Below are 22,204 nucleotides of genomic sequence, written 5' to 3'. Positions count from 1 at the left end.
ATATACCATGACAAGTTAAATAAAGACAATTGAGAGCTAAGCTGGAAATGGACTCACTCTATCTCGGTGTGTCTCCAACATAGGACATTCTATAAAAAAACAATTCTCACGTCAAACAAATCAGATGTTTTGCAAGTTTCATCTCTTTGCAGGATCTGAGAGAGAGAGAGAAAGAGAGAGAGAGAGAGAGGGGAATCCAGGAGGAGAGAGAATCTTCAGCTGCTATGTAATCTAGAGAGGAAGTTCCTGTTAGTCCTATAAACCGAAATGAAATAATAGGAAAGAAATGTGGAGTAGTGTAAGTTGTATTCTGTCTTTCTTTCCTTCACAGAATTGCAGAGTAGGTTGTAACCTCATGAAAATGAATCCTCTTTTACATATAATCTTCTTTGTTGATATGTTAAATTGCTAATGATTCTATTTTGATCATAGATAGAATAACTTCTGTAAAATTACCTCAGACTCTTGTGCAGGAGATTGATCTCTTGCTTCAACATGGATATCTCTCTTTCAGATTCCTAGTAAAATGAAGACAATATTAAACCATGAGAGAGGGTTGTAGTAGAAGATATAAACTTGTCAAAGGTATTTTTTTTCCTTATGATATGATCTAATGTTCTTAGAACCTCATCTTTTTCAATGTTCAAACAGAGGAAGGTAGAAAAACATAGCTGGTATATATGAAATACGCTTCTTCTTGTCCACTTCTCTTTCTTTTGAAGCTTAACCAACAATTTTCATTTGTAATGGGAACTTCTTTCACATGTTCACATAATATCTATTCTATTCTTCTTCAAGTTAAAGGAGGAAAAAAAGAAACATGATGCTAAGGATTTTTATACATAGGTATGAAATTTAGAAAATTTGAATTCCAAAAAACTTTATATTTCTAGAAGTATTTTTCATCTTTCTGAAACTTTTTGGAGCATAATTTATATTTCCATCTCTAACCTAATGTGTGCCTGATATCCGACAAAAATCCCCACCTATTAGCAATCTTTATTACCAATATGTAAAGAGAAATAACATGGACTGAATGTGTTAAATTATTAAATTCTGTCAATCAATGTAAAAGCTTAAGCAGATAAATGAAATAGATTGCATTTATTTATATTTGTAACTTTTCTGTAATCATTGAGCTCGCAGAATAATTAAAATGTTATGCATAGATCAAATCCATAAATTATTGACCCTTGCCAATCCATCTACTATCTTAATTTGATAGATGAGATAGGTGATAGGGAATATTCTGGTACCGCCCATGCGACAACGGTCGACAGCCATCTCAGAGTCAGTGTGGCATCTCGAAGTTGATGTGGTGCCTCGGAGTTGGCAGCGTGCCTTGGTGCCAAGGAGGCGCGCGTGCGAGTACGAACTTAAAGGGATGTAGCATCCTCGCGGTGACATGCTACTGTGCCCGCGCCGCCCAAGGTCATGCAAGACAGCGCCGCGCAACGTAGAACAATACAGGTTGACTCGCGCTCGGAGAATACATATCGGCTGCCTGGAGCATCGAAGACCATTAACAACCTGAGTACGACCGACTTCCTATGACAAGTATAAATATTGACCCCCTAGTCTACGCTGGGGGATTAGACCTCGGACACTGAAAACACCCTCAAACTCACCTTAGTCTAATTTGAGCTTCGATGGGGTTGAGTCGGGGATCCCCCTCCTAACATCGACCTTTTGTGCAAGAAGGCAATATTGAAACGAGAGCTTAAGTCTCATCTCGAGTCGGTCTAGGAGGCGTCAACCCCGACCCGACCTTATCCTTCCATCATCACCTCGAACATCCATGTGGACGCCCTCGCATGATCAGGACCGAACCAAGCTGTACCGACTCCTAGGACACGGCATGAAGACACCAATATTTTTGGTGCTAAAAGGAGGGCCCAATGTCACAAGAGCGGCCACCACCGAGCAATCCCAGCGAACGGCCCAACAAGGAGGCGCTCGCCACCCACTCCACCTTCAGACTTGCGGCGCAGCTGCCCACTCTCCCTCACATGGATAGGAGTGCCTTGGCTTAGTCCTTGGGTCGATATTTGCATTTGTTCAAAAACCCTAGGCTCTCACCTCCTAGGGCTGGAGCAGGGTATCTAATCATCTCTACCAAGATGTTCCTTAGCCTCACCTACCAAGTGCAGGTGTTGGCAGGGATAATATAGACCATTGCACCCTGTATAACCCAATTAGCTTAGCAGGTGGCTCCTCCCTCGAGCCGTCACCCGAGATCTAGCCTGCACTCACCCCTACACCTCATGATGCCGCCCCAGTCGGCCAGCCCCCCTGGCTCCGAACGTTCACCCATCAACTACGGAGCAATCGGGAGGCCTGAGGCCAACCACAGAGCGTAGTGCCCCCATGCCTAGATGTGCTACCTCGACCTTCCTCGAGCTCGACACTCTATCGTTCGACTTGGCTAATGACTCATTTCGGGTCCAATTATGGTTTGTAAATTGGGGCCTGGACAAGGTCTAGAGAGAATTCCATAAGTCCAAGGAAGAATTCGGGGAAAGCACCTCGGCAGGGTTCCCCTTCGTCCAAGAAATCCAGGACAAACATATTCCCCTCAACTTCCGCCTCCCAATGTTTGAGGCCTATGATGGTGGCTTCGACCCAGCAGAGCACGTCACTACTTTCTGAGCCCAGATGACCCTATACGATACTTTGACACCCTAATGTGTAGGGCATTCCCTACTACCCTGGGAGGCTTGGCTCGAATGTGGCACAACCAACTAAGGTCGTCCTCGGTCTCATCTTTTGACCAGCTCACAAGGGAGTTCGAGCTTTACTTCTTAGCCAACGCATGGCCTAACCGTCCGGGGCCGTGCTCCTCGAGCTGAAGAAGGAGGACAAACTCCTCTCCCTCTTCATCGCCCGCTTTCGCCATTGAGATCCGAGGGGTTCCAGACACCCACCCCTTATTAGTTATGCAGGCGTTCATGATGGGCCTGTGACCTTTAAGGTTCTTTAGTCATTGGTCGAGAGGCCGCCAACAACCATCCCCGAGATGCTCCAACGAGCCAACCACTATGTTGCTGCCGAGACATTGGTGGTAGAAAAGCACGAGGAGTCCCACAAGAGGCCCCACGTGGAGTAATCCCAGGGCCAATCCTCGAGGCCACCCAGAAGAAGGCTTAACCAACCCGAGCCATCACTCTCGAGGCCCCCTCTGCCACCTCTCAACTCATTTAGAATAGAGATCTTTCTCCAAATTAGGGAGAAAGGGCTCTTAATAGAGCCTAACCTGTTAAAGACTCCATACGAGTTCAGGGATCGATCCAAATATTACAAGTTCCACCATGACTACAGCCACGACACCGAGTGCCGAGACCTGAAGAACCAAATCGAGGAGCTCATTCATAGGCGGCACCTCGAGCGCTACCTCAGAAAGCCCCGAGAGCCCTCTGTATGCCCCCACGACCTAGTTGAGAAGAGATTGACGTCATCATTGGCGGCAAGGTATACAGTTTCAAATGATATCGTCCGGTACGGGTGGTACGTACCGGTACGCGGACCGCTCGCTACCGGGCGATATTTATTTATTTATAAATAAATAAATAAATAATATATAAAGGCGATGTCGCCTTGTTTTTCTGCGATGTTGCCCTGCCTGGGGAGAAGAGAGGCAACGTCGCACAATTTTTAAAAATTTATATATAAATATATAAATAAATAGACATATAAATAAAAGATTATATATAGAGAGAGAGGCAACGTCGCCTCGTTTTTCTACAACGTCACCTAGGGAGAAGAGAGGCGGCGACGTCGCAAAATTTTTTTTAACTTGTATATATAAACATATATAAATAAATAAAATATTATATATATATATATATATATATATATATATATACCGAACGGTATACCGAGTGGTATACCGCTCGGTATATAGTATCGTACCGTACCGAGAGAATGTCGAAACTTCGGTACGATATGATATTTCAATCCTTGATTGACGGTCCAACATCCAAGGGGGATAGCATGTCGGGACGCAAAGCCTACACCTGAGCTACTATCAAGAAGCATCCCAGGTAGAGAGACGGGCCCGAGATCACTTTTAAGGCAAGAGAAGCCGAGTACCCCGACCACGATGATGCCTTAGTGATCTCGATCAGAATTGCCAACGCCCGAGTAAAGAGGGTGTTGGTGGACACTGGTAGTTCCGTTGATGTGCTATACCTCGATGCCTTCCAGAAGCTCGGCCTGACCAATAAGTATCTCACCCTAATGACCTCGGCACTCACTGGGTTCATGAGGGATTCCATCTCTTCCCTTAGAACCACCACTATGCTTATTAACATCGGGGAGGAGCCAAGGTACAAAACTTTAATGGTCACGTTTATGGTGGTCAATCTCCCTTTGGCGTACAACGTGATCCTAGGCCGACCGACCCTTAATAAGCTGAGGATGGTCATTTCCACTTATCATCGGGCAATGAAGTTCTCGATCCGAGCAGGAATCGGAGAGGTGAGGAGCGACCCTTATGAGTCAAGGCAATGCTATCCGACAGTAGTCACACACTGCCAAAAAAATGGAAGCCCAAGCTACCCTTAGAGGACCCCTGAGATGTAGCCAAAGCACCGCCTCATCCAAAGCTGACCGAACAAGTACTAGAGGTTCCCCTCAACAAGAGCCGACCTAATAAGGTCGTCGAGATCGGGTCTACATTTTCGGAGAAAGACTGGGTCCAACTCATCAACTTCCTTGTAAAGAATGTTGACCTGTTCGCCTGGTCCCCGAAGGACATGCCGAGAATCGACCCGAAGGTCGCACAGCACCAGCTAAACATCTTCCCCGAGGCATATCTTGTGAAGCAAAAACCACAGAAGTTTGCTCCCGACCGACTGAAGGCAATTAGCGATGAGGTGGACTGTCTAATGGAGGCGGGATTCATAACCAAGATGAACTATCCTCAATGGCTGTCTAATGTAGTACTTATCAGAAAGTCTAATGGAAGCTGGAGGACGTGCGTTAATTATACCGATCTCAACCAGGTATGTTCGAAGCAAGGTTCGCAATACCGTACCGTACCGGTATTTCGACCTGGGCTCGGTACCGGTACGGTACGATATACCGAGCGGTACACTCAGGTGTGCCGAGTACTGTAGCACTGCTACAGTGCTACAGTGCACTCGGACCGATAACAGGCGGTCCGCGTACCGGCAACCTGTCGAACCGGTACGGGCGATACAGTTCGATACTGCAGACCCTAGTTCGAAGGACTGTTATCCCCTTCCAGGGATAGATCAACTAGTAGACGCCACCTCGGGACATAAACTTCTCACATTTTTGGATGCCTTCTCGGGTTACAACCAAATCCAAATGACACCCCAAGACCAAGAGCACATTGCCTTCATCACTGATCGAGGAGTATATTGCTACAAGGTCATGTCCTTCGGTTTGAAAAATACCGGAGCCATGTACCAAAAGATGGTCAATAAAATGTTCAAGCACCAAATCGGGAGAAACATGGAGGTGCATGTCGATGACATGATCATCAAAAGTAAAGTGGCTGACACCCATTTGGCCAACCTAGTCGATATGTTCCAAATGCTCAAGAAATTCAACATACGACTGAATCCTTCCAAGTGTGTCTTCGGGGTCGGTTCTGGCAAGTTTCTCAGCTTCATCATCCACTAAAGGGGGGTGGACGCAAACCCTGAGAAGATCTGAGCAATAATCGAGTTGCAATCCCCCTACTTGGTCAAGGAAGTTCAACGCCTTATCAGAAGATTAAGAGCGTTCAACCAGTTCCTATCTCGGTCAGGCGATAAGTGCCTCCCCTTCTTTCGAGCTCTGAAACACTCTAGTGACTTTGTATGGACCCCTGAATGTGAGGAAACCTTCGAAAATCTAAAGGTGCACCTCGCCCAACTGCCTCAACTCACCTTGGTCATGCAAAGCCCGCTACGCGGGTTTGTTCCCGAGTTGTGTGCCTCGACTAGAAGATCCGCTATGGCAGACGTGTGCCCGAGTCATGCATCTCGGCTGAACAGAGCTCGAGTCTTGCACCTTGGCCAAGCAGAGCCCAAGTCGTGCACCTCAGCCAAATAGAGCCCGAGTTGTGCACCTCGACCAAGCAGAGCCTGAGTTGTGTACCTCAGCCAGAAGACCCACTACGGTGGACGTGTGCCTAACTCATGCACCTCGGCCGAGCAGAGCCCCAGCCATGCACCTTGGCCAAGTAGAGCTCAAGTCATGCACCTCGGCTAAACAGAGCCCGAATTATGCACCTCGACTAAACAGAGCCCGAATCATGCACCTCGACCAAGTAGAGCCCGAGTCATGCACCTCGGCCAAACAAAGCTCGAATTGTGCACCTTGGCCAAGCAGAGCCCGATTCATGTACCTTAGCTAGAAGACCCGTAACGGGAATGTGTGCCCGAGCTAGACATATTGGTTGGAAGACCAATCGCGATAAACATGCACCTGAGTCACATAGCTCGGAAGAATAGATGACCTGCTACAGCAAGCCAAGGAAATGAAGACAAACCACCTGAGCCGTAAAGGGCCTACCACAGTAAATTTCTTGCACCTGAAGGCACCACAGATCCAGCCGAAAAGTAGGGACCCTGATCGACCACAACACAAAAGACAGACCTCGAGCCCCCTATGAGGAACCGAGGGCATGTCTTTATAGGGGGGAGAGAATGATATGGAATATTTTGGTATCGCCCATGCGACAATGATCGACATCCATCTTAGAGTTGGTGTGGCATCTTGAAGTCGACGTGGTGCCTCAGAGTTGGCAGCGTGCCTCAGTTCCGAGGAGGCACGCGCGCAGGTATGGACTTGAAGGGACGCAACATCCTCGTGGTGACATGTGACCATGCCCGCGCCACCCGAGGTCGTACAAGACGGCGCCGTGCAACGCAGAACAATACAGGTCGACCTATGCCTGGAGAATATGTACTGACCACCCGGAGCATCGAAGACCATTAACAACCTGAATACGGCCGACTCCCTATGACAAGTATAAATATTGACCCCCTGGTCTGCGCCGGGGGATCGAAACTCGGACATTGAAAACACCCTTAAACCCACCTCAGTCTAACTTGAGCTTCGGTGGGGTTGAGTCGGGGATCCCTCTCCCGACATCGACCTTCTGTACAGGATGGCAACACTGAAGTGAGAGCTCAAGTCTCATCTCGGGTCGGTCCAGGAGGTGTCAACCCCAACCCGACCATATCCTTCCATTACCACCTCGGACATCCACGTGGATGCCCTCGCATGATCAGGATTGAACCAAGTCGTACTGACTCCCAGGACAGAGCGTGAAGACACCAACAATAGGAGAAACTCAATGGTCTTAAAAACAAGCTACAGTGTGTGGAACTCGAGAATTAAAAGTTTATATAACTTTTTAGGAGAACTTTAAAAAGAAGGTATATAATCTTGAACGAGATAAGTTAAAATAAGATGGATATGTGCAACTCGTGTCCTATAAAGTTTCAGCAGAGATAGGGTTATTCTTCTATTTCACAGCCTCACAAGCAAGAGTCATGATTTTTGATAGAAGGAAAACATGTATCTGATATGTTTTTATTCAAAGGATGACATATCTTTTCTCAAGCTATGTCTAATCAACAAAGATCCATATCACTCTGCAACATAGGTTGTCCAATATGAATTAGTCTATATGTTTAAACAGTAATCTACTATCCAAAGTAATTATGTTTGTGCACGTGCTAAACTTATCAACGAGTGTTTCTTGCTCAATTTGTTGGAAAGCCTCGTTTCCAAGATGAAGGATTTTGGGAATATTTGAAGAGTTTATGGACCTTCTTTTGACGCTCGTCAAGATTCTTGAACTGAAAAATGACAAACTGGGGCAACGGAGTGAAGCACACACATGCCATTCTCTTTAGATAATTGGGACAGCAGAGGATGAATTAGATGCTTTGATAAGATCATACTGCTCCAGGCATCTTAAAGTCAATGACTAAGCTGATCAACTGGTGCTGCATCTTCCAGATGGTGGTGGCTTTAGTTATTCTCAGACTTTCCAAAGTTCAGCAGACCGCAAACCTTTCCCCTTGGAGCATCATGCAATGTGCCTTTCATGGGGCCATGCCTTCCATGAAAGTGACATTATGTAAAGATGCCAATTTCTATCAATTCTACCACAAAGAAATGAACAATCATCAAGATTGAAGCATCAGTAGTTGCTTCATCGATCCCACTCAACCGAAAACTTCCAAGTATGATCCAAGCGAACAGATGAGACAAAATCTATTCATCGATAATATTCTAAGCAGGGCTGAGAGATTGAAGGACGGAACTAACCTGTGGTGGATTCACATCAGCAGATGCAGGTTGAGGTTCTTCAGATGTCATTTTGTACCTCTCGATCAGACCTTCCATGGTCCTTGAGATGATTGCAGAACAGCAACTCAGTAAGCACTTGCAGCAAACACCATAAATGCATGAAGTATTGAGGAGTGCAGACTGAGGGCGTTGGTGTGGTTACCCCTTGGTGGCCAGTTCGTACAGCTTGCCATGCGCAGAGAAGATGATGATGCCAATGTCGGCGTCGCACAGCACCGCGAGCTCCCTCGCCTTCTTCAGCAGTCCTGCCCGGCGCTTGCAGAAGGTGACCTGCCGGTGGACGGGGTTCTCGATGCGCCTCAGCTGCACTTTGCCGCGCACCATTCTTGCACACAACCTCCCACTAGTTTAGACTAGCTTCGAGGTTGTTGCACCACTGAGCTCGGGCTCCGCTCTTTCTCTGTCGACTTGCCGTAAACAACGACATCTCCATGAACGCAGCTTCGTCATTTATAAGAGCTCCTTCGATCTGCAAGCGATTGGTGGTGGCATCTTTACACATCACCATCCTTCTCCTCTATTGGTCGGTTTCTACAGACCATGTTTTCGTGCTTTTTCAAATATATCATTTTTTAGATCGTATCATCATAATAATATAATTCGATAGATACGGACTATAAATTCTACGTTATCGACCAAAAAAAATACATGTCAGAGCAGTTGCAACTGAGCCTTCGAGTCCCTCCAAAGACACCTTTCTGATTCATCGACTGTGTGACAAACGTAAAAGAGAGCTACAGAGCGAGGGCTGCACAAGCTCTTTTGGAGTCCCATCTCATTCCATCCCTCTCTTTTGTGCTGTGAGCACAAGAATCATGTCCAATCAATGGGTAAATAAATGCATGAGGGGAATCCCGATCCTTCCTCCCATCCATTGGCGATCTTGAAGGATTAATCCAGTGCCAGTCGAAGAGCACACTCGGCACATTTTGGCATGAGAAGACATACCTTGGTGGGTGCCTCATGGATGCTGGTGGTTTAGGGCATAAAGCTTCACAAGATTCCTGCTGCTTCTTTTTGCTTAATTAAATGTAAAGCCCAGACATGGTTGCTCATTGAACTTGAGAAAAGGTCCTCAGATTTCATTTCATGCATGGCCTGTTTGAGTTCTTAAGCTCCTCTTTTGTTAGCTACCTTTCCTTAATAGTCTCTCGAAGTCTTCTCCTTCAAGCAGGAGGAGACAAGGAAAGAATATTAGTAGTACGAGTCTGATGGCACTCAACTTCTCAACTACAAGCCTACGAGGCTATCACAATACCATGGTGAAACTTTGAGATCTCTATTCCTCGTCCCAATATAAAAAAGTAAGAAGATCAAGTGCCATTCCTTAGGACTATAAATTACAGACAGCTACATTTGATTCCCCATGAAAGTTTCTTTTTCTTGCAGAATGGAATGCATTCTGGTTCTGCTAAGAGAATCTGTTGACTCTGTCAGATGTTGGGTTGAAAAGAAATCATCCCTCGTAATTGGACAAGTGTTCATAGGTGGACAAAAGCTGGAAAAAGTGACATATAGGAATTGCTCCGAGGACAGAGAACCAAATGCCCAACCACTGCAGGAGGTTCCATTCGTGGTCATAGATTATGCAGCACAGGAGCATATCACTTATCACTGTTGTGTTAAAGGAGATTCAACTCCTTTTAGCTGAGGTGTGGGTGGAGGGACCCAAGCTGCCATTGGAGCTCCTCAGCTCTTGCATCCAACCGGGGGATTGCTTAACTCCCAAGGCACCAAACTCTCGTGTGCAGAGGCCACAGCTCCAAAAGAGAAGGCAGCCGTTCATAGGACATCAATTGCACTGCTGCAGACATGTTTCTCCCTGATTCTTCTGCGGCAGTAAAGAACTACAAGAACATGTGTGGGAGAAAACAAAAATACAAAAATTAAAAGTAGAGATCTTTTCGGGGAATCCAGTGAATCACTATTAGCATGATCTGATCCAACCAAAGAAAAATCTTTAAGAGTTGAACTCCATGTCCTTATTGGCTCCAAGCTGTTCTCCATTTGGGCTGGGAAATTATAGAGTATTTCACATCAACTATGGAATATGGTTCTCTTCTCCTTGGGAACATCTGCACAGACTAGTCTGATCATTTTCTTCCCTGTTTGAATTAGAATGACACTCATTTAGTTTAAACAAGCGATTAACCTATGCATTGCTGAGGAGCCCATGGAGATTTATGTTTAATAAATTCTAATGCCATCTTACTGAGGAAGCCGCAAAGAATCTATCTCAAGAATGCAACCTGTAGAGAGTTTATTGTGGAAGAGATTCGTATCTGTTGCACGTAAAAACATATCCAGTGGCTTTATTCATTCACCATGATTCACATCTACAGCTTGAATTACTCTTCAAGGACAACATGTTTAAGTAATGCACTTCATTGGAGCATTGAACTACTGATCATATAATATAAAATCTTGTTGAGTTCAATCTGAGTGGAGAAAATTTTGGATATTGTTAGTGAACAAAAGTATCGTGGCTGATTAGTCAGCACGGTTAGGTCCGCGGGCCGATGTCGGGATCCTTTGGCGAGGTGAGTAGGATGATAAGGTGGTCGTTTTGGTGTGTTTCGGGCGAGAGTCGGACCGGCAGGGGCGACTGGGCCCTTCGTAGAGGATACTGGTCAGCACTCCACGGTCTGTCGGTCTGGACGCCCTTTGTGATGGGTTGCGTCCCTCCGTCTCCGTGGTGGTTAGCGGTTTGTCGTCGTGACGTGGCCGCGCCTTCGGAAAAGGGTGTTGGCAGGGATCCGGGCCGAATGGCTGCTCTTTTCCGTGGGTTGGATGGTGATTTTCGAGCTGGGACGCTCGTCGTTCGGGGGTGACTGCCTCCTTGCAAAAATGGCCCTCGTCGGGTGCTCCTCGACTTTGGCCCCTTCGACGAGTAAGTTAGTTGAGTGTTCACTTTTTTCTCCCCTTTTTTTCTCCTTTTTTTTTCCCTCTCCCCCCGGCCAAGGGTTTTTATACCATCATGCGAGTATTGGTTGCACCTCGGTTCAGTGTCTCTGCTGACTTTTGTTGGGAGATACGACTTCTCTGACGAGTTGGCGTCTTCAGGGGTACCTGAGCGACGTCAGACGATACCGACCCGAGCTCTAAGGGTAGTCATGTCACATAGTGCATTGGTACGAAACCCGACGTGGCGTGCACCTTGGAGTTCTAGTGGCGTATGGTGTCAAATTCTGACATTAGTGGCGTGTGACGTCGATGGTGATTCATCCGAGACCAAGATATGCTCTATCAGATATATACATATATACATATATATATACATATATATATATACATATACATATATATACATATACATATATATACATATACATATATATATATATATACATATACATATATATATACATATACATATATACATATATATATATATATATATATATATATATATATGCTATTCCTACATTAGATTTATAAGATGACATTAATTGGCCCAATTGATGATTACTCTGGTTTTCTTGAACTAAACTAGCCGCGACTATCATTGAATTGGACCCCTCCCACCCAATCTAATCAAATGAAATCTAAATTAAGAGGAAAAATTAAGTGAAAATTAAGAAATATAGGTTAATGATAGATTATCTCTTATAGTTAGCTACGTATGTCCATCCTTGCACTTTCAAAAGGCACATTAAATTCCTATACGAAAATATTTAACCATATTTCTTCTCACGTCATTAACTTTGCTAACGAAGATACCATACGTGCTATCATATAGAAAATAACACTAAAATAGAGTTAAAAAATAATTTTATAATGCTATTCTCACCGATATTAATTTTTTACTTCTGTAACTTATGTGAAAGCAGAAACCAATAATCCTATGGCAGTCAATGGATGTGGAAGATCATAAGAGAAAAATCCTTTCTATCAAATATTTCACTTTCCAACAAAATCTTCAAAAACATAGAGAGAAAAGATAGATCAATTAAATAGTATTACCTCACTTCCTTTACCAACAAAACTCTTCTCTCTTATTTTGTTTTTATTTTTTTGGACAATGAAAATAGTACTATAACTTTACTTTTTTTAATCTTATTTTAATATATTTTCTTCATATGATAGCATGTGAAATATTTTCGTCAACTGAGATGATTGCAGGAGAAAACGAGATTAAATGTTCACTTTCATAAACATAAGAATGTTAATATAATTTTTAAAAATATAAAGACTGAAATACTAAATATAACTAATTATATAGGGTAACATGTAATTAGTCCAAAAAATATTGATCCGTTTGGCCTAACAGCAATTTAATGTGCCTCAGTCAAATTAAGCCTAAGCTAGACTTAAATTGTCCCAACTTTACACTATAACTCCCTGAATCGTATACTTAGTAACTACTAGCCGTCACAGATACAGCTCATTTCTTTACCGGCCCAGCCCATATTGGACCTCAATGGAGGCCACCAGTCTTGGCTGTGGTATGTAGTGGTGTGTGTGTGTGTGTTTGAGAGAGAGAAAGAGAGAGAGAGAGAGAGCACTGGCAATGGCTCTTGTTCTGCTTCGAACACCCTCTTCCTACTCTCCACCGTGTGCCACCGCTCCTCTCCTACCCTTCACCACCGCCTGCCGTTCTCCTTCCCGCGTTCCTTCATCCGCTGGCCACTGGAAGCGTGTCCGCGGCCTCAGGATTGCGTCAGGCAGCGGAAGAGGCCTCGCCTTGACGCACGCGGACACAAGCGGGGACCTGAAGGAGATACGCGACTGCTGCACCGTATGGAAGTGGAAGGATTTCGACGTCAATTACCTTGTCAAAGGGAAGGGTCCGCCTCTCCTTCTTGTTCATGGCTTCGGTGCCTCCGTCGGCCACTGGCGCAGGTCAGAGGCGAAAAAAAAAAGATTTTGTTTGATATACTGCCCTTCGTCAATCACGCATCTTCTTGTACGCGTCTGTGGTTTCTTGCTGCAGATTTGGCCCCATCCTTATCCTTTTTGCAGCTGAAGCACTTAAATACATTAGAATGTATGAAATGTTACTTAGATGATGAAAATTTTCCTCCTATGCTTTACAGAAAGTTGGTTTATCTATTAATTAGTGATCAATTTGTTCGTACACTAGAATGGAAAATGTGAAGAACACACTGGTAAGACGCAACATAGATTTAGCTGCCAGTAAATTATACTGTCAAGGACAATCAAGCCCTACTCGAGAGTTTGCTTTTGCTGATAAGAGATTCTAAAATTGCTCAATTTTAAACACTGTATTATCCCTCAATTTACTATCTCAATCAATTCCAAACTTCTAATTTAATGGCCTGTGGTGTTACCTAATCAGTAGTGTCTTAGTGAAAAGTGTTGCAATAAGGGATTGCTTGAAGTTGCTTCCGTTGGAATTTAGGAATATTGGAGTATTATCTGAGTGCTACACAGTTTATGCTCTTGACTTGCTGGGATTTGGTGCATCAGACAAGCCGCCAGGTTTTGCTTACACAATGGAGGGCTGGGCTCAGGTATATCAGTGCTTTTCTTTCTACTTCCAATAATCTAACATTTTGATTTTGGTAACCTGCTCTGAATAACCTACATGTTTTGCTTGAACAGTTGATTCTGGATTTCTTGGATGAAGTCATAAAGAAGCCTACGGTGCTTGTTGGAAACTCAGTTGGAAGCCTTGCATGTGTTATCGCTGCTTCAGGTTAATCTTGCTTTTAGATTGGCCTTTTCGATCATCCTTATTCTTAAAAGTTTGTACTTCTGCTTCATGTTTCTTCAATGCAATAGGCTTTAGAACACATCTGATGTCGAATGGTAGTGCTTTAATTTGTAAACTAGAATCTAATGGAGATCTTGTCCGAGGGCTTGTGCTGCTAAACTGTGCTGGTGGCATGAACAACAAGGCGGTTGTCGATGATTGGAGGATCAAACTTCTTTTGCCCTTGCTTTGGTTGTTTGACTTTTTACTGAGCCAAAGGGTGATAGCATCAGCTCTTTTTGAGCGTGTTAAACAAAGGTACATTTTATTGGTAAATATCAGTTTGGCATTCTTATTTCTGTTTAAAGATATAAGTTATTTTAAATACTTGTTGAACAAAGCAGGGAGAATCTCAAGAATATCTTACTTTCAGTTTATGGAAACAAGGATGCTGTTGATGAAGATTTAATTGAGGTAGAATAAAATAGTAGATAATATGTTTTATTCTATATTTTCGTAATTCAAATTCTTTTCTAAGCATTAAACTGCATTTTGAGCCTTTAGTTCCTTCGATCCATAATACTTCTTGCCTGCCTGCTTGGGAAAAGTTTATTCAGCTTGTTGAACTTCAGAGTTGAAACTTATTGCTATAGTAATATTTTTTTGGATATGCAGATTATCAAGGGACCAGCAGATGATAAAGGGGCTCTTGATGCATTTGTTTCCATTGTCACTGGCCCTCCAGGGCCAAATCCCGTGTCCTTGATGCCAAAGATTTCTATTCCTGTTTTGGTTCTATGGGGTGATCGAGATCCATTTACTCCTATTGATGGGCCTGTAGGAAAATACTTCTCTTCTTTGCCATCAAATTTGCCAAACATAGAACTGCATGTTTTACCGGGAGTTGGTCACTGTCCGCATGATGATAGACCGGATTTGGTCCATGAGAAGCTTCTTCCCTGGCTATCTAGTCTTCCATCCATGAGCGAGATATCTACTGGCTAGTTGCACTGTTATTCGTTCGTTCGTCGCAATGTTTCAGTAATTCCTCTGCTGCCAGGAAAAATTCGCCTGCTTGTGCTTCACAAAAGGAACTAGCAGGTTGATGCATCACGATCGTAAACAGCTCTCTCTTGGAAAACTATTCATATATTGTGTGATTTTGAAAAGATAAGTTAGCAGAGACAGAATATAGTTTATGTTGCTACATTTTAGCCATTAATTAACTTTTTGCTCTTATTTCCGGAATCAAGTGAGATCACAAGCTAGTGTCGGAGATGAACTCCGTGAAACGCTCAAGAATATTTAACGCAACACTTCAAAGAGTATGTACAGATTATTCAATTGCCTATGCAAGGAAAAGATTTGTTGTATGCTTTTGTACCCCTTTCTAGTGGAATTTCTATATGTATGATGAGTTCAATTTTGGTAGCAGTTGTTCCATATGTGAAGATTGCAAATGCATCTGTTTGTGGTTTTGATTCTATTGGTTCAGTGATGTCTTTTATCATCTGGATGATTTGTTATTTACTCACTCATTAAAGCTTGACTCGAGTTAGCATAAATATATGCTTTTTACAAAGGAATGTGCCTTTGAACATAAATAAATATCTGCTGTGTGATTTGAGAAGCACATATGACAATGATCACAAATGGAGTGAACAATCTAAGAACACTTATCCTATCATAAGTAAAGGGGATCTCAATGCCTTTTTAAGTCCAAACTAATGGATATAAATAACATCATCATCATCCATATTAATCTGATAATAATTATATGTGTTATTTATCTCTTTATATCCCAATATATTTCTTAACTTAACTCATTCTATTTTAGAAAAAGAAAAAATAAAACAAGAAGTAGAGAACGGTAAGCTCACCGATCTGAGTTCCTATTTCCCAAGGGGTCGGAATAAAACAAGAAAAGAGGTAGAGACCGGTAAAGTCACCGTTCGGAGTTCCTATTTTAGAAGCGTCGGTTTCGCGACTCCTCTCCTCCTCCTGCGAGTTGGGGTTGATTTCGGCGCGGGAAAGGGCGGTGTTTCCTTCCTCTCGCTTTGGTGTTTGTGCTCGAGATTGTGATCGATTTGGCAATTGCAAACAGCGGAAGAAGCTTGATCCGATGGATGGGGATCGGCAAAGAAGAGCGCCCCTCAAATCCCGTCATCCCGATTTGAAAGAGAAGGTACGGATCGTTTGTGCCCTACCCCCGAGTGTTGATCCAGGTCTCCTTGTCTGTTTTGCTCCGGGTTGTCTTTTTTCGCTTAAGCTTTAGGGTTCCTTGGCTTGTGAAAACGCTGGACATTGGGAAGTTAATCATTTTCTTACTTTTTATTGGTGTTAGATTCAACCTGGCGATGTTGTTTTGGTACAAAAGATCTGTTTTTGGCTACTGTTTGTTCCGAGAGATGGCCTATTGACATGATGGATAGGGAATTTGTGGGTGGACGGCGGCACGCATTACTACATGTGGCGCTGCAACTTATTTTGATGTTTGATCTCATTGTTTCTTTAAGCACTCTTACCTTGAGTAGACGTCTTTCCTTTCTCCTCCCCAGCAACATTTTTATCCGTTACTCAAGAGCTAATGCAAAAAGGGCGAGCCTTGGCCCTTCGTAAGGTTGCTCATTGCTACCCAGGTAACCATGGACAGGGTTAAGTTTGCTTACATTGATCCTATTAGTTGTATGACCCATTCCGAAGACTTAATGGCTCGACAATCCTATTTGAACTGTTGCATTATTGTTTAGTGTTGTGCTAATGGAGTCATGACAATCTATGCTTTGGTCTTTGCATGCCGGTAAGGACAAGCAAGTCTAGCATATTCCATGAAGGAAAACCATGTGTGTGATATATTTCTCCTCATGTTCTCCTTCTGAGAATGAAGCCTGCAAGTGGTTTTATCGTTGTAATTCCTACTGTTGAAAGACCCAGCTCTTGTTATGCATTAATCATATGATGCTGAGCGTGAACCTTCTAACTTCTATGCTCCTCTCAAAGTTCACATCCACATAGCATTGGTGTTGCACTCAACTTGCTATGTTCTTCAGCTAGAGCTGATTGTCTAGCCTGAAGTGACTCTTCTGTTGCTCCTGGGGCTCCTACAGCCTGATGCATAAGACACTGGCATTTTTCTTTCTGCTGTTGATGTTCCATGTTTTTCAATCAAATTCCATTGCACATGTCAAAGTAATTATATAGCTGATAATTTCTTCCTCTTTCGTTCTCATTTTGCAATTCTTAATGTTATTAGGCCTTGTTAATCAGCCTTTGGTCATTTGGAATGAAGCTAGGGACTGAATTTTCACCATCAAGTGATTAATAGTGATTATTAATCTTTCTAATTTCAACCTTAATTCTGGATGTGTATTTGATGTGCCTTAGATTTACATGTATCTAGACACCAGCTGGTGACATGCTAAAACTGATTGAACAAAATGTTTTGACACACAATGTTAATATGTAATGAATAGTCATCACTGAGAGGTATTTTCAATACAGTCAGATGCTTGGATTTTCATTTTATCATCAACAAGAGATATCTTGAACAAATTCAGTTGCTTTAATTTTCTTTGTATGCTACATAGTTTTTATTTACACAACTGCTATATTTTACTACACAATTCTTTACAAGTTAGTTATGACTAAAAGTTCAAAACAACAACAGTTTCAATTTTATTTTCTTAAATAAATAGCTCTGTATGGTTTCCCTGTTTTCTATTCATCTTAGATTCAGGTTCTCCATTAGCATTATTTACTGCTGCTTGTATCAAAGTTTTCCCGCTCACATTTTAAATTGTTCCAGCTTTTGGTTGAAATCCTGACATTTTGGTACTTTATTTTTGAAATTCTTTTTTTTTTATGGTGTATAACGAGTAAATGAGTTTGTTATTTCAACTTATAGGGTTTGCTTGTTCTCATTTTTCTCATAATATTGTTTTCTTTTATGCAGCTTAGACAGTGTTGCTTGGAAAGAATCAAAGAGGAGAGAAACCAATTACTATGGAAGATCAGGTCGAACAGGCAGCAATCTCAAGAGACAGAGGTCTGTGTTTACCATATTAATAAATTGATAGTAGTTCGATCATCATGATATAGTTTTCTTAGCACACCACACAAATTTTATCTTATTAACAAGTTAGGCTGCAGTAAAAGGTTGATGAAGTGAAATGATGGTCAGAAAGACTGGAGCGCTAAAGGGAGCACAGTCCTAACACCATGATTTCAGGGGCAAACTTAGGTCTGATAAAATTGCATCGAGGTTTTCTAATATTGGTTTTTAAAACCTTGTTTGTAACCATCTTCTTGATGGGTTGGTCGCTTGTTATCTACCAACAGGGGATCTTCGTATCGTCAGTACTTTAGCTAAAACTGGATTACCAGCGAGGCAATTGGGTTACTGGATTTTTCACTTATAGGGATTGGTGCAGTGAGCTATTCAACTAGAAATCTCTTATTTGACAAACTAATTAGAATTGCGATTTACTTTCTGATCGAGTCTTTTAGTCATCTGATGTCAACCTCACTTGCAAAATATAAGCATCAATTGTTGCATATGACACCTTGCCTAGCTTCATCACTGATGGTGGCTTTGATTACGTTCTCTAGGACAAATTTGGAAGTTCTTCACAATCTTTAAAGTGTAAAAATGTTCTGGAGATTCTGATTATATTATCTTGTGACTCTGAAATTGCAATCTTACATGTTGTACATTCCTGGTAAGCTTCAACTATAGTTTGTTTTTTTTTATTTTGGACGCTTTATCTATTTATTTGTGTTTGTTGTTTTGTTCATCTAGTTTCTCTGGTTGCCTAAATTTCTTCCGTTTATGTTAGCAGGACATTGTGGAGTCAACATTGAGGGAAATAGTTTCTGATGAGCTGCAGAGAATGCAGCCATCTTTAGTTGAAAATCAGAGAAACATTGTTTCCAAGAACAATGATGTAATATGGGAATTTGATGGCCTGCATTTGGAAAACTCAACTGAAACTGCAAGTGAAGAGCTGATGTTGGAGATGCAAAGACTTCTATACGAGGACCTGAGAGAGGAGTTAATTAGGAGAGGTAATGATCTGCTTCCAAGTTGTGCCTGGAATGAAGACATTTACATTTCAATAGTTTAAGATAAATTGCTGCTGACGGTTACATAGGAAAACTTGTTTGCATGGATTTCATTGCAGGGACATAAAAGAATATATTGTTGCTGGTCATATATGATGGTGATGACTGATGACTTTATTGTGGATTCAAACGTATCAGTGTGGAAATCCTTTTGTTTTATGCCGTGATCATAGAAGACTGATATTAAGTTGACATTCTTGATGAGACTGATAATAAAATTCTTGATAACCTATGTGATTTACTTATTGGAAGACAAAACAGCTTCGAGAGCTCCATCTTTTTTCTAGTTATGTCACTTAAGCTTGTCTTTCTCTTTCTGAATTTTTTGCAATGTGGGCTTCTGGTTCGTAGCTCTGTACATGTCCTAGGCAAGTGCTTACAGTTAAGTCCTATTTGACATGTTCTAGGCAACTGCTTATAGTAAGGTTCTATTTGGCATGTCCCAGGCAAGTGGTTACAGTATTGTTTGAGTAAGTTTTCATGGAAATGAATTATCAAAATCTATGAAGTGACTTAACTTGAGAAAATGTGTTTTGTCTATTTTTTATGTTAGTTTAAACTTTCTTATGGTTTAACTTTATTCTGATTAGCTGGCATACATAGATAATGAGTATTTGGATGTCTTATCCTTTAGTTTTGGGATATGATTGCCTAGATTTATCAGCCTGTTGGCTTTTGTAGTTTTAGCCAAGGTTTGAAATATTTTGATCCGATATTGGTTATGACAACTCTTTAAGCCAGTAAGGTATCAATATTGATCTGATATATTGACTTGTACTGCTAAGTTATATGGTCTGGTATTGGTCTTTGGCTGGACCAATAAGTACCAGTCCAACTATCGTATGACGTCATGGTTAAAGGTTCATCAAGAGAACATCTTTACATGGTTTGGGATGAGGATTACCATTAGAGTGATGTACATGCCAAGCAAACCAGTGCCTTTTATATAATTTGTTTTAGGCATCATACTGTAATTTCTGCTGTAATTTTTTATAGAGATTTTTGTTATTTTATGATACCTCATTTATTAATAATCGGCCGGTTGAACCTGTTGCAGAGCTTGAATTTTTCGAAAAGGAAGATGAATACTTAGCTCAAGCAGTTTTGGAAAACATGAATCTTAATGACAACCAGGTAAATATCAATATTTGAAAAGTCTTAAATGTGATACAGAAAATGAAATTTGTTCTCGAGATAAGCTCATCTGCACATCGTATGTTAGTTAGAATAGGAATATGCTGCAAGTATGCAACTTCTCTACACTCATCACGTATATGCACATGCATTATCACATGTTTACATCATAAAAAAATTATTTGTTTGCAAAATAATTAATATGTCCCATGAGAGTTATTTAATTTATTCATGTTACTGAAATAAAACTAGTCTAGAGTGGTCATGATATTACCACAGGGGCAGCTTTTTGTCATTGCAATTTATGCTTTATAGAAATTGCTTATCCTTTTACAATCTGCATGCTTACAGTTGGGCAATCACAGCTTTGACTCCATTGAATGGAGCCAATGGTGGGGGACAGTCATTCTACTACATCCAGTGGTACTTGAATCCTGCTTTCGTTTAGGGTTAAGATGGATTGAGAGGTGCAATGAGGATCAAACATGAAAACTAATGAACAGAGCTGTGACTTACTTTGGCTAGATCTTCCAGACCCATTAGTTTCCTTTGCTTAGATTCAGTGAGAACCAAAGGGTTGATCACAGTCGTGAGTATTGGTGCTATATACAATATCCTTAAGTTCCAAGCCCCGTTGCTCGTTAGTCGTATCTGCAAGTAGCAATTGTTAAATGAGATAGTTGTTCAACCTCCTCCAAACAAGTGTGACAAATTGAACGTTTTTGCCCTCTGTATTTACCTCTTCTATGCTTGATTGTTTTTTGTTTCTTTAAGAAAGTCACATTTCCTTCGAACTAACTGGTTCTCGTAGCTCCAATCTTTTTAAAATTTCACCACCTTTTTGTTGATATACGGGGTGTTGTTATTGCTGATCTCCATGCTAGAATGCTGAAAACAACAAAGTATGGTGCCCAATCTGCAAAAGAGGAGAACTGCGAGAGAATCATCATATCATATGCTGTACTAATTGCAATCTTCGGTTTGATGCTGGAATCGATAAGGTTTGCTTGCCTACTGGTCCTGGCATCATTGTCCAACTTGTATGAAGATTTGATAGCAATAATGATGATTCTAGGCAATCAATTATTTTGATTGTTGAATGAGAGTCATCTGCATTTCACTGAAAAGAAACCAAATTCATTTTGTTGACATCTTGAACTTTCTGCAATTCGGATTCCATCTCATATTTTGTGACTTGTTCACAGTTAAATCTGAACTTCCTCAAAAGCCGGTTGGGTGAGGTGCACATGGATCATCTGAACAGAGGATGCAAAGCAACACCTAGTTTCTGTATGCAGGCTATGTTCAATCTCAATGCACTTTTTATACAATGTGAAGTATGTGATACATTTGAAATCGTGATATAACTTGTGATTACCAAAGAGAAACATAGTTTAGCAACCAGTACACATGGTAGTAGACCATGCTACATCAATGCCAAGTTATCATGTATAAAGGGCAGTCGTATGCAGTCGGTATGCATCCTGCATTCTTTTATTTCTAGTGGAGAATGTTCCAGCCATCACATGTTGAATTTTTCATAAAATTATTTATCACATGATATATGCTGATACAGGTGATCTTCTATTTTACAATGACATGGCATGTCAGAAGGTTTTCTAATGCTTATCTCTCTTCTGAATCTTGTTTATGGTATTGTGAGATAATCCTGAAGGTTAATCATACAGCATAAACTATTGTTTGATGGATTAACACAGACTCTACAATGAATATGGCCTCATTTCCATAGGATCAAGACAGACTCTTTCAACCAGACTGAAATCTTCCTACAGTGCTTCATTGTCATGGATGCATTGGAGCATGGAGTCTTAGGATTAATTGTCTCTCTATCCATCATCGAATTTGTATTAAGTTCACATTCACTTCCCATTTATCTTCCCTTATCTTTTATCTGTTTATTAGATAACTTCATGTCCAGAGAGATCAATCTAGCAT

At 41.7% G+C, this 22,204-nt stretch overlaps 3 protein-coding genes across 7 annotated transcripts in view; 2 read left to right on the top strand and 1 right to left on the bottom strand.

Moving 5' to 3' along the window:
- LOC135627493 (MADS-box transcription factor 26-like) overlaps positions 1-9,070 on the bottom strand; it is a 10,810-nt gene extending 1,740 nt beyond the window's left edge. The window contains exons 1-4 of the mRNA XM_065133617.1: positions 8,986-9,070; positions 8,480-8,806; positions 8,296-8,377; positions 457-518 (exon numbers count right to left, since the gene is read on the bottom strand). Of these exons, the coding sequence (XP_064989689.1) occupies positions 457-518; positions 8,296-8,377; positions 8,480-8,661 (326 nt within the window). The 5' untranslated portion in view covers positions 8,662-8,806; positions 8,986-9,070. The remainder of the gene's footprint in view (positions 1-456; positions 519-8,295; positions 8,378-8,479; positions 8,807-8,985) is intronic.
- A 3,733-nt stretch (positions 9,071-12,803) lies between these two features.
- On the top strand, positions 12,804-15,424 carry LOC103971864 (pheophytinase, chloroplastic). Of its 2 annotated transcripts, none has more exons than XM_065132262.1 (6): positions 12,804-13,179; positions 13,700-13,811; positions 13,903-13,996; positions 14,083-14,311; positions 14,398-14,467; positions 14,669-15,424. In XM_065132262.1, exons 1-6 carry the CDS (start codon positions 12,848-12,850, stop codon positions 14,996-14,998), a joined length of 1,167 nt encoding a protein of 388 aa, XP_064988334.1. In that variant the 5' UTR covers positions 12,804-12,847; the 3' UTR covers positions 14,999-15,424. The 2 variants fall into 2 exon arrangements, with proteins under 2 accessions (XP_064988334.1, XP_009384280.2); XM_009386005.3 differs by having other exon boundaries at positions 12,807-13,179; positions 14,134-14,311.
- A 520-nt stretch (positions 15,425-15,944) lies between these two features.
- LOC103971863 (uncharacterized) lies at positions 15,945-21,821 on the top strand. Of its 4 annotated transcripts, XM_065133392.1 has the most exons (9): positions 15,945-16,178; positions 16,338-16,632; positions 17,946-18,038; positions 18,602-18,711; positions 18,832-19,057; positions 20,172-20,248; positions 20,600-20,671; positions 21,133-21,249; positions 21,454-21,821. In XM_065133392.1, exons 5-9 carry the CDS (start codon positions 18,883-18,885, stop codon positions 21,613-21,615), a joined length of 603 nt encoding a protein of 200 aa, XP_064989464.1. In that variant the 5' UTR covers positions 15,945-16,178; positions 16,338-16,632; positions 17,946-18,038; positions 18,602-18,711; positions 18,832-18,882; the 3' UTR covers positions 21,616-21,821. The 4 variants fall into 4 exon arrangements, with proteins under 4 accessions (XP_064989464.1, XP_064989462.1, XP_009384278.2 ...); XM_065133390.1 differs by lacking the exon at positions 18,602-18,711 and having other exon boundaries at positions 15,947-16,178; XM_065133393.1 differs by lacking the exon at positions 16,338-16,632 and having other exon boundaries at positions 16,157-16,178.
- The last annotated feature ends 383 nt before the right edge of the window (positions 21,822-22,204 follow it).

This window comes from Musa acuminata, chromosome BXJ2-11, assembly GCF_036884655.1.
Source record: "Musa acuminata AAA Group cultivar baxijiao chromosome BXJ2-11, Cavendish_Baxijiao_AAA, whole genome shotgun sequence".
Lineage (NCBI taxonomy): Eukaryota > Viridiplantae > Streptophyta > Magnoliopsida > Zingiberales > Musaceae > Musa > Musa acuminata.
The sequence above is the reverse complement of the archived record's forward strand: the minus strand, read 5'-3'. Positions and strand labels throughout refer to the sequence as shown.

Coding starts and splice junctions, on each gene's coding strand:
- LOC103971863 (XM_009386003.3), top strand. CDS start 16,116: ATGGATGGGGATCGGCAAAGAAGAGCGCCCCTCAAATCCCGTCATCCC. Junction 19,058..20,171: donor AGAGGAGTTAATTAGGAGAG/GTAATGATCTGC, acceptor AACCTGTTGCAG/AGCTTGAATTTTTCGAAAAG. Junction 20,249..21,132: donor TGAATCTTAATGACAACCAG/GTAAATATCAAT, acceptor TCTCCATGCTAG/AATGCTGAAAACAACAAAGT.
- LOC103971864 (XM_065132262.1), top strand. CDS start 12,848: ATGGCTCTTGTTCTGCTTCGAACACCCTCTTCCTACTCTCCACCGTGT. Junction 13,180..13,699: donor TCCGTCGGCCACTGGCGCAG/GTCAGAGGCGAA, acceptor GTTGGAATTTAG/GAATATTGGAGTATTATCTG. Junction 14,468..14,668: donor TTGATGAAGATTTAATTGAG/GTAGAATAAAAT, acceptor TTGGATATGCAG/ATTATCAAGGGACCAGCAGA.